This window comes from Camellia sinensis, unplaced genomic scaffold (assembly GCF_055761805.1).
Source record: "Camellia sinensis isolate YWXY unplaced genomic scaffold, ASM5576180v1 Unanchor1, whole genome shotgun sequence".
Lineage (NCBI taxonomy): Eukaryota > Viridiplantae > Streptophyta > Magnoliopsida > Ericales > Theaceae > Camellia > Camellia sinensis.
This window is the reverse complement of record NW_028128987.1, coordinates 20979392-20990345: the sequence shown is the minus strand read 5'-3', so window position 1 is coordinate 20990345 and position 10954 is coordinate 20979392. Positions and strand designations below refer to the sequence as shown.

The window sequence follows — 10954 nt, the reverse complement described above, 5'->3', positions numbered from 1 at the left end:
TTCAACTCGTTACAAAAAAAAATTTCTATATAAAATTTTTCTTTGAAGAGCAAAAATTTCTCTGTACTGAAATTTCTCTATGTTGAAATTTAATAATATTATTGAAAATATTATATATCATTTATTTTATAAAATCATAATAACAGAGACCTTAAACTAAAAACCCCTTAAAATCATGTTCTAAGAAAAAATATTTGAGACTTTTAAGAAGTTTTCACAATAAATTCTGGCGGACAATGGTTGTGCTCTTGAATAACAGCAATTGTCAAGATCGCAATTAGCAGAGTTGATGCTACTGCAAACACACAGACGACAATACAAAATATGGCTGCCATGTCCTCACAGCCCATTGTGGTGGCAGCGGCGGCAGAGGTAGCAGTGATGGTAGTGGGACTTAGATCTGCCCAATTTTTTTTGGTTGCACCACCACTAGGGACCTCCAGTGGATAATTGAGCCTCTTTTGTATATATGAAGATTGAAGAAAATTGACTCTAAAGGACCGTTTATAATGAAGTATCATTATATGGTTTTTGTTAGGAATGATAATTATACAAAGATACGGACTCATAATCAAATTGTACCTTCCCAATTCTTCAAGTATTTCTACAATAATGAATCATTCTACAATGTGGTATAGATGACCCATAATAAGCGTGAACGACATTTAGACATGATACATAGCTACTCAGAAAATGACTGGCCTTTCTGCATAACATTCATAGTTCATTTCCTTCCCCACCATCAACTGTCAAGAACAACTTGATTTTATTCTTCAACCCAACATATTTTCCTATAGCCTCCCAAGAAGAATTCAACCACTAGAGAGGCAAAACAAAATTGCGTAGAAACTTCTTATTCTTTCACCTGTGAAATATTTATTTTTGCGCATTATCTACGCCCACTAATAACCAATCACTGTAATATTGGGGCATAACATATAAGGGTGTATACAATCCAACAGTGTGCAGGGTAAATCATGGGTCCTAGAAGAAGTGTACATCAAGAAATTAAGAAAAATAACTATGGAGTTGTGAGAATACATCTGCCCTAAACTGATACTATACAGAAACACACTGAAACATATCCACTCTATACAAAACATATCCATACATTTTCCTGGAAGACAACTTATTTAATTTATATATATGGTCACTATGTACACCATACAGCATTGAAAGAATTACTTGGTAAAAAGACAAAAGGCATGATTCTGTTTAAAATTCAAATGGAACTTGAATAGGTGAAAAGCAGAGCAATAACTGCGAACTAGTGAAGCAATATCAATACTCAAGAAATTAAACAGAACATACCAGAAAAATACATGATTTATGAACTCCGCGAAGAATCCTCAAGCATCATCCCTTTTAGACTTTTTGCCAACCAGATTGCTGTCTCCCTTGGGGAGACCTTATCTTTTCCAAAGGGTTTTAAAACAACTGCTAGCTCTTCCAATCTGTTGTGCTGAAGCAAGTCTGCAGACAATTCTAATAGCCCTTCCAGTGCATCGGCCCTCTGCCTGAAAGACTTGACGTCCAAGGTTTCCTTCACTGGAGTTTCATCCTCTGTCTCAGGAGGATTAGGCTTTGTTGGCTCAGAAGATTCAAATTTTGAACTTGAGGAGGTGGGATTTCTGATTTCCGTTTCCTTAATGCCAGAATCATCAGACATAATTGATTTGTTAGGTTTTATTGGCTCAGAAGACTCAAATTTTGGATTTGAGGTGGTGGGACTTCTGATTTCCGTTTCCATAATGCCAGAATTATCAGACGGATTTGATTTCAGATATGTAGTTTCGGAGCAACCAGATGATTTCAGAGTTGAAGGATTTGCAAGGTTTTTTATCTCCATTTCATCCCTTACTACATTTATCAGCTTCCCAACATCCATACTCCTCTCCACAGTTTCTATCACTGGCTGTTCATTCCCAACTCGGAAACTGCTGTGCCTTATAACATGTATGACATCATTGAAAGCTGGAGGAAGATGCGGAGCACCTGCCTTTTCAATTGCTAGATTTTGTGAAACAGTTCCTTTGTCAGCCAGAAAATCCTTCTGGCTGAATGAAACAGGCAGGGAAGGAGAAGCGGTAGTGTCTGCTACTGATGACAGGAGTTCCCTCACAGTAAACTTGTCATCATTCAACATAGAGGTGAAGGTTAATTGGGGCGGCCCACTACTAGGCCTACTTGAAGGATTATCATCTTTACAATCAGATATTTCTTCAAAACGCCAGCTTGAGACCTGAAGAGGCCCAGTACTATACCTGCTTGAAGGGCTCTTGTCCGTACAAACAGATATTTCTTCAGGATGCCAGCTTGGGACCTCCAAAGGTACGCTAGAACTCACTTTCTCTGTACATGTAGTAATGGTCTGAAGATCTAAGTGAGCCTCGGAAATCTCAAGTAATGCAGATCTATTGTCATGTCCATGCTTTTCCCTCAACGAATGCTTGGGTATGTCAGATTGGAATGGGGAAGGAACTGAGGAGCTGGTTGGTTTTAAGCTTTCAGTTTGGGCAACTCTATTGTGATGATTAAGTATCTGATCTGGCAAGGAAACAAGCGGAGTTGTTGCATCATCAGAAGGCTCTAATGGTTGAATTGACACTGAAGATGAGACAGAATTGTTGTTATATGTTTGCATTCCTTTGGCAGCTCCCACTAGAGCTTTATGGGGCTCCTGTATAATCTCCTTTGAAAGATGTGTTGGGCAACCATTGGGCACCACGTAAGAAGTCCTCTCAGGATCTTGAGTTGTCACACTTGGACCAACCTTCACAGTAAATTTCTTGTCACCATTCGACTTAGAGGTGAGGTTTAACTGGGGCACTACATCACGCTCACTACTGCTTGAAGGATTATTATCTTTAACAAATATTTCTTCACAACACAGCCCCGGGACCTCAAGAGCCCCAAGACTAGGTCCGCTTGATGTGTTCTCATCCTCAGAAACAGAAATTTCTTCAGGATGCCAACTTGGAACCTCCAAAGGTACACTTGAACTCACTTTCTCTGTACCAGCATTGATGCTCTGATTATCTGAGTGAGCCTCGGTGATCACAAGTACTGCAGATCTATTGTCATGTCCATCCTTTTCTCTAAATGGATTCTCAGGAATGTCAGATTGGAATGGGGAAGTAAGTGAGGAGCTGGTTGATTTTACGCTGTCAGTTTGGTTAACTCTCTCATGATCATGAAGTATCTGATCTGTCAAGGCAACAAGAGGTGTTGCATCATCAGAAAGCTCTAAGGCTTGAATTGACACTGAAGATGAGACGGAATTGCTGTCGTCAGTTTGCATTCCTTTAGAAGTTCCCACTAGAGCTTTATGTGACTCCCGTATAATCTCTTTTGAAACTTGCATAAGGCAGCCATTGGGCATCGGATAAGTCCTTTCAAAATCATGAGTCGTCTCACTTGGACCAACTTTCACAGTATCGGCCACTACATTTGGAGCATCAATCCCCATTTGCTTCACCCGTACTGGAAACGATGATCTTCTGGACAGATTAGGAGGTGTTTTGAGTCTTAACTTTGCAGGAAGTCCATTTTCAACATGTCTCGTGGAACCAGAGGGAGGAATTCCATCATATCTAGGTTTAGTCTTCGGAGAGGAGTCAACAAAGGGTAACTGCAAAGATAGGTCATGAATGTAAGTGACAAGCGAACCACAGATATCAATCAAAACAGAAACTATTGAACTGTACTACCTGATGCTTGAAAGGATGTGATCCCTGAATCCGCTTCACAGAATCAGAGCTGGCCTTTGCTTGTGCAGAAGGTAGCGTCTCCACGTTAGCCTTGAAACCAGGATTACCTGGACTAGGTTTGGGAGCTTTAGGCAATGTTTCAAAGTTATTTCTCTGGATCCCTGTTCCCCCAGCCTTTATACGGTTGCCTCTCATTGGGGAACTATTTTCTCTAACTTTTCCTTCTTTCAAAGCCATCATTATATTTTTTATAGTTTTTGGTTGCTTAGATTCAACATTAGGTCTCTGTTCGGCATGAAAATGTTCAGTAACCTCTTCTTCATCCATTTTGAGAGTGCAGATATCAGCACCATTATGTTCATCACTTGCTAGCAACTCCTCACAGCCAACCTCATCATCAATAGAAGCTGAATCTGTATCAGTACCTCTATTGCCACAATTAAATGCCATTGCCATCATGTTTTTCTCGGTTGAAACCAAACTATCTTTATCACTGCAAGAACTGTTACTGCTTTGGCTTTCAACCAAAGTCTTCCTAGTATCACGAGCACTAGAAATAGGCTTCTCTGGAGAACAGGAAGTAATGTTAAAGGATGGGCGGTATTGATCAATATAAGGCTGCAAATATGGATGCTTCAGGATATCTGATGCCTGAACAAAATTAGAATTAGAGAATTACGATCATGTCCTGATAGAAAAAGTTTCTGAAACAAAAATGGAAATTCTGTGAAGGCTTACACTTGGCCGATGTTCAGGACTCTTTCTTAGCATGCCCTTGATAAGAGTTTTCCTGTAGGAGGATATAACAAATTATATCACAATAAACATTTTTGTTCAACCATTAATAATTATTATGCTACATTCGATGTTTGTACAAACGTGGAATTTGACAATTTTCTGTAATTGAAATAAGAGTTCTACCAATATTCTTAGTTAATAATTCGCATTAATAACTTCCTCTGTGTTCGAAGATTAGAAACAGATCAAAGTGACAATGAGTTTTTACTAAATGGTTTGAGTGTAGTTCAATAAATATCCTTTTTTTTATATTTTATTTGGTCAGGCAGTTCAATAGATATCAGGCATCACAATAAATTATATCCTCTTTTGCATCCTCTATTTGGTGTTGGTCTGGCATGTGAAATGTCAAACCAGCCCAGGAAATCATCTTTTTATTTTATAAGTAAATAATTGTATTAAAGAAGCGCCAAAAGTGGCGCAATGTTGTACACACAAAGTATACGAAGGCAAAAAACAACTATATCCAAAAACCACCTAAATATCAACATGGATATATAACGTTCCAAGCCTTTCTATCACCATTTCTCAGGCATCGTCTATGCCAACAAGCAAAAAGAGCCTTCACTGATTTAGGCATCACCCAAGCAACACCAGACAGTAAGCAACAAGCCCCACAGTACAAGTGAAACCACTAGGCAATGTAACAAAAGATGATACCCATGCTCCCTTAGGACCCCGGCACAATTACACATACAACACCAATCCATCAAGAATTTCCACTGGGAATAAGTCATCGATAGGATACCATTGGGAATAAGTCGTTTGAAGCAAGGTTTTGAAAACCGGACCATCCGGTCCAACTGGTTGGCCCGTCAACAGTCTCAATTTCTGGTCCAGGTAACCCAAATAACTGTTTTGGGTACAAATTTGTTTTGGCCAGTTTGAACCGCTGGTTCGACCAGCAACCTGCTGAAATTCGAACCTCTGACCTTCAGAATGTATTGTAACATGCAATCGACCAAACCATTCATGCACTTGTTGCTAATTATGCAAAAAACAATTCTATTATATCATTATTTTAGTATTTTCATTTTATTTTATTATATATTCTTTCCTTCTAACTTAATTTTTTTACAAATATATTATAAAATTATTTATGACATCACGGTTTAATTCCGGTTCATCCGTGATTGAATCAGTGACCAGTCCGCCTGATCACTTTTCTGGTTTGCTCACCGTTCCAGTTTTCAAAACATTGGTTTGAAGCTCCTCCCAAACCAAATAATCCTCAACCTCTACCTAAATAGAGTAGCTAGAAAAGAAGATATTTAACTCCGTAACTTCACCAATATCCCAATCCTACAATGATCTTCTAAACAGCGAGTCCAAACCATAATTCCTTGGTGTAAGTACAAAGAATCAACAAGAAGGGCCTCCTTATCAGCAATAATATTGAAGAGGTACGAATAAACTTCCTTAACAGTCCATGCCCCACCAAATGGCCTGCCAGAACCTCACCCAATGCCCATTACAGACCCTGAAGGAGGCGAGTTTAAGGATATCATCCCAGATCTTCATGACCCTTCCCAGCCCCCACCCCATAGACCTTTTAACAGACCATGTGAACCACTCTCCCCCTATCACACCATACTTACTAGCCATCACTTCCAGCAAAGGCTCTCCTTCTCAAAAAAAGAACTCCACAACCAATTCCCAAGCAAGGTCCTATTAAACAAGCTAAAATCTTTAATACCAATTTACTCCCTTCCTTAGGCAAAAGAACCAGCTTCCAATGAACAAGATGAGTTCAAATGCCATTCAAATTATTAAATGCCTACACCATATCCATTTTTCTCACCCAAACAGAAGATGGAATAAAACTAAGAACTCAAAAAAAAGCTACAAACCAAAACAGATGGAATGGACGTTTCTTCTTCCTATAAAGATGCGCGTAAAATATTATTTCAATTCATTTTCTTTGCTTTCAACCAGCTGGATACTTAATTTCATGGCTGCCATTGACAAGTAAACAAGCAAAGACAGATAACAAAGTCCTACAATTGGAAGAACTTTCAAAGCCTTAGCACCAACTAGGCAACCGCCTAGGATCTAATGTAAGTCATTGGAAGAACATCTTGGCAAAGCAATAGATTAGGCTTTAACAAGAAGTTAAGAGACCATGAAAATGGTTTCATTGTATTCAACATACAAGAATAGCATGTTTAGCACCAGTGCATGAATCTGTTGACTTACAAGGAAGGGGAATAACAGGGAGGCAAAGGACCGATGGACGATCGATTTATCTTACTTATCAATCCTGCCATATCCTGAAACCAAATGTAAAACTCCAGCATTAAGCAGTCAGAAAAAAATAAAATGAACTATTTGAGGAATTCATATAATGGAGAACTGTATTTTTTGAAAAAGGAAGTAAGATGCAAATAATAAATAAGAACTTCATCAGTCATTGATTCTGCAATAAATTTCCCCTAAAACATTGGGGGGGGGGGGGGGTGTTGTGTGTGTTGGGGACAGCACATAATAATTTGGAGCACAAGAGTTTGATCAATGTACTATTGTATTGTGTACTACATTATTGTACCATTTATCAAACGAACAACCTCATATAAGTGAATGCATAATTTTGATATGATATACAGTGTCCAGCTTCTTATTTCACTTTCATAATGCAATATGTATCAAACTATTATCGTGCTACTATTTTTTCAAATCATAAAATTACACTCTTGCTCTCATCAACCTTGTAAACTTATCTCATACTCTTCCAACTGCATAGCTTCACAACATTAAGAACAGTATTTACTGTAACTTTATCTCAACTCAAACGAGTTGACATGAAGCTTAGGACAGGGGAAAAAAAACGGAGGACAAAAGGAAAACAATATCTTACAAAAGCTTTAAATGCGGGGCGATGAGCAGCCATCTCGTAAATACAGCAACCTGGTCAAAAAATTAGCAGAAGAATAGCTCAAGTTTACAGCTCTGGGAAAAAGTTACGGAACAAAAAAAAAAAAAAAAGCACACGCGCGCACTCACACACACACACAATACCTAGGGACCAAATATCTGATTTGAAACCGTATGGTATATCTGCAAGAAGTTCAGGACACATGTAATTGGGAGTTCCAACTACCTGGCGACAATGAAATAAAATGACTATTAGCTCCACGGTGGAAATGCATTGCAAATTCGTGTCTCTTTGTCTTTAGAAAAAAACACAACCTAAGGTGGTGCCAAAGGTAAACAGCTTTACATTCAAAGAATACAAAAACAAATCAGTTCAAAATATCATAGTTATTTGGGTATACCTCTATCAAAACCTAAACCAAATTGCAAAATCAATTGTATCAACACATCATGAGGCTTATTGAAAGTAGGCACTTTTTGAAAATTGGAACTCTTTCGAAGTATTATGTCACGGGGACTTTCTAAAGTTGAATTTTCCCATACACTCAACTCTTAGAAGAAATTTCATAAATGCCCTCCACAGTATTGATTACACTACCAATCTATAAATGTAGTGAATCACATACCAAATGGCATTTATGTTGAGTAAATCACTTTATTTTCTTACAATAAAAAGAGAGTCCAGAATCCATGTATTACTGAAAAAATATATATACCAAAAGACATATTAAACATTCTACACTTTTTTATGTTATAGTTTTTAAGTCTGGGTCTGTCTATTTCTGTTTTGTTAACTTCTAGGACACAGAAATATTTGCCACAACAAAGACATCTAATTTGGCATACAATTAACAGATTTATTGTATTGTCATAAAATACAAATGGCTGTTATTTTGTATCTTTAAATCTAAATGTCTATACCCGCATTAGTTTTTGGCAACATACAGAAATCTCCTGTTTCCAACATTGATGTCACCTCAGGTTCAACTTCAAGGATATTTTGTAAACCAAGCAATTATTCATACTGCCTAATTGTGTACAATATTGCAAATATCTCTAGATATGTTTTGGAGTGAAGATATATGTGTGAAATGTGAACACAACATGAAGTATTTTATCCCATGATAATTATAAAAACTTGCAAAGGAAACAACATTCATATAGAACACATACTGAAGAGGCCAAGTCATCTGCCTTCAAAGTTTTAGCAAGTCCAAAATCCCCTGGATACAAATCAAAATTAATTGTATAAAACTATGCAGCAAGTCTTTTATCAGCGGCGAAAAATCCACCTTAAGTGAATAACAATAAATAAATCAGTCACTCACCAAGGCGAACATCTTGATCTTTAGTAAGAAAGATGTTGGAACACTGCCAAAAAGTTGATAAAGAAATTAGTCTATATAATCTTTATAGGTAATAGGAAAATTCAATCCAGACATCTTAACCTATAGTCTTTACATACCTTTAGGTCTCGATGTAAAACATAATTCGCATGCAGATATTCAACTGCCAATAGTAGTTGAGTGAACCACTTGCAGAGTTTCTGGGTAAAAAAACAGAATTCTTAACAACCCTCATACATAGATTGAAATCTAGGCTGAGCAACTGAAAATACAAATAAACAAATGAAGGAGCAACATTATACACCACAGACTGCTGGATCATTTTCTCTCATTATTTTTTATATTGCCCCTTGAGACCCATCCTAGACAGGGTCCTAAAGGACCCAGACTAAGAAGGGACTTGAGGTTCAAACGCCACTCCCTAAGCCAGTGAACTGAGAAACAGAAAGGGATTCAAGCCCTTAGTAATGTGGGAGGCAATACCCACTTACCAACTCGAATTGCCCTTCTTAATCATTTGGGATGTGCATTCGAGCAAAGTATCCATGAAAAATAATACCTTCCACAGTGAAATATTATACCTCCTCAGGAAAATACTGCCCATTTGATTTTTTCATCAATTCAGCCCTGTTCGCAGGTTATACACATTAGCTATCAAACGAAAGAAATCGACAAACAAAAAGAGGGTATCAAGTTTCAGATTTGAAGGAAACTCACATATCTCCGCCTTCACAATACCCGGTAACAATGCAAACATAGCAGCCCTACAAAATGATATACAACTAATAATTCAGGACAAAAACAGCTGGTACAAAACAAGAACCAAGTCAAGTCAAGTTTGACAATTGTAGAAAAAACAAGAGGTCTAACCTTCTCTACCCACGCTTCCTTAAATTCCACAATGTATGGGTGTTGAATTCTAGCAATCAGAGCCATCTACGAATCGAACATTCCAAAATTTATTTATTTATTTATTTTTAAAAAAACATACATTTCAAGAAAAAGACAAAGCAAATCAAGATCTGGTCAATTGAACTACCTCTTGATGAGCAGATCTCCTACAACGCTCCGTCTGTCTTGCCAGACGAATCTTCTTTAGAACGTACCTGCAATATCAATCCAAAAACAACCCCAATGATAACTCTCAAAGTGCTGCATTACCAATACCTAGAAAATCTAGAGAGAGAAAACAATACAGAGAGAGAGAGAAAGAGAGGGCATACTTCTTCTTCTCTAGCTTGTGATTGACGAGTATGGCGGCTCCAAAAGCTCCGCGACCAATCTGCTCCATGATCTCATACTGATCCATTCGAGACTCCATTACTCTCTCGATCTACTATGAGTACAAATCAATACTTCAATCTATAGAAAATACAAGCTGTAATTCCTCTAATCAACCAATTTCAATCCCAATGCCCCAACAGGTCACATCATTTCGCTCACATCACAGTTCTTCGAAGCATTTTCAGATCAAATCCAGGAAAAAAATTCACATCCAGATACACATACACATGTATATGCCCTAGTATCACCTCTGTTGTCTGATTTCATCTCCGAATGCGATCAGATTCGAATCCAATTTTCCCCTTTTCGAAACTCGCACAATGCACTACTCTCAGTCAACAAAGCAAGGCTTCTGGGCTCGATTTGCTTCGTTCTTTTCCTGTTTCTTTTCCACTTTTGGTACCATTTTTTGATCTTTGCTCTCTCTCTCTCTCCCCTCTGGGTTCTCTCTCTAGAATGGTTACAAAAATATAATAACAGTTTAGTACTCACATTTTTGTGGAGATCTCACAATTATTTAACTGAAAGGTGTGGTTTAACACTTAATCATGGTTAGAAAGCAGGTTTAGTTAGTTACTAGTTACAACCAGAATCCTAGAGAGAGAATAATGTCTATGATAGTATATATACCTAGCTAGGTTAGTTTTGAAATTTTTTAAAAAAAAGTAAAAAAATTACCGTATTATTTTATTTAAATTAAATTACTTCTCTACTACATCAGTTCAAATTCAATTTATATTTCATAAAATGTCAAAAAATACATTTATTTAAAACATTTCAAACAATCCATAAGACCCATTTGGATGATTTAAATAAATCATAAAAATGAAAAACTTATTTGCCATACGTTAAAAAAAAATAAAAGGCCTTTTACACTATAAAAAAGAAAAAAAACTTTTTTAATAACTTTCAAAACTTATCGTTTTTTTTAAAAGGTCAAATAAT

General features: G+C 37.2%; 1 protein-coding gene across 1 annotated transcript; it reads right to left on the bottom strand.

Moving 5' to 3' along the window:
• Positions 1–1112: 1112 nt before the first annotated feature.
• On the bottom strand, positions 1113–10499 carry LOC145814373 (serine/threonine-protein kinase Nek5-like). The gene is made up of 14 exons (XM_082911162.1): positions 9949–10499; positions 9765–9831; positions 9596–9661; positions 9443–9489; positions 9307–9352; positions 8845–8925; positions 8708–8750; positions 8553–8602; positions 7524–7605; positions 7363–7412; positions 6705–6778; positions 4449–4500; positions 3711–4361; positions 1113–3631 (listed from the first exon to the last, which is right to left on the bottom strand). The coding sequence occupies exons 1-14, from the start codon at positions 10044–10046 to the stop codon at positions 1328–1330; spliced, it is 3711 nt and encodes a 1236-aa protein (XP_082767288.1). The 5' UTR covers positions 10047–10499; the 3' UTR covers positions 1113–1327.
• Between the last annotated feature and the right edge of the window lie 455 nt (positions 10500–10954).

Excerpts from the sequence above, each read along its gene's own strand:
- LOC145814373 (XM_082911162.1), bottom strand. The coding sequence starts at position 10,046 with ATGGAGTCTCGAATGGATCAGTATGAGATCATGGAGCAGATTGGTCGC. Across the intron at positions 9,490-9,595 it reads AGGAAGCGTGGGTAGAGAAG|GGCTGCTATGTTTGCATTGT; the intron begins GTTAGACCTCTT and ends ATCATTTTGTAG. Across the intron at positions 7,606-8,552 it reads CAGATGACTTGGCCTCTTCA|GTAGTTGGAACTCCCAATTA; the intron begins GTATGTGTTCTA and ends CATTGTCGCCAG.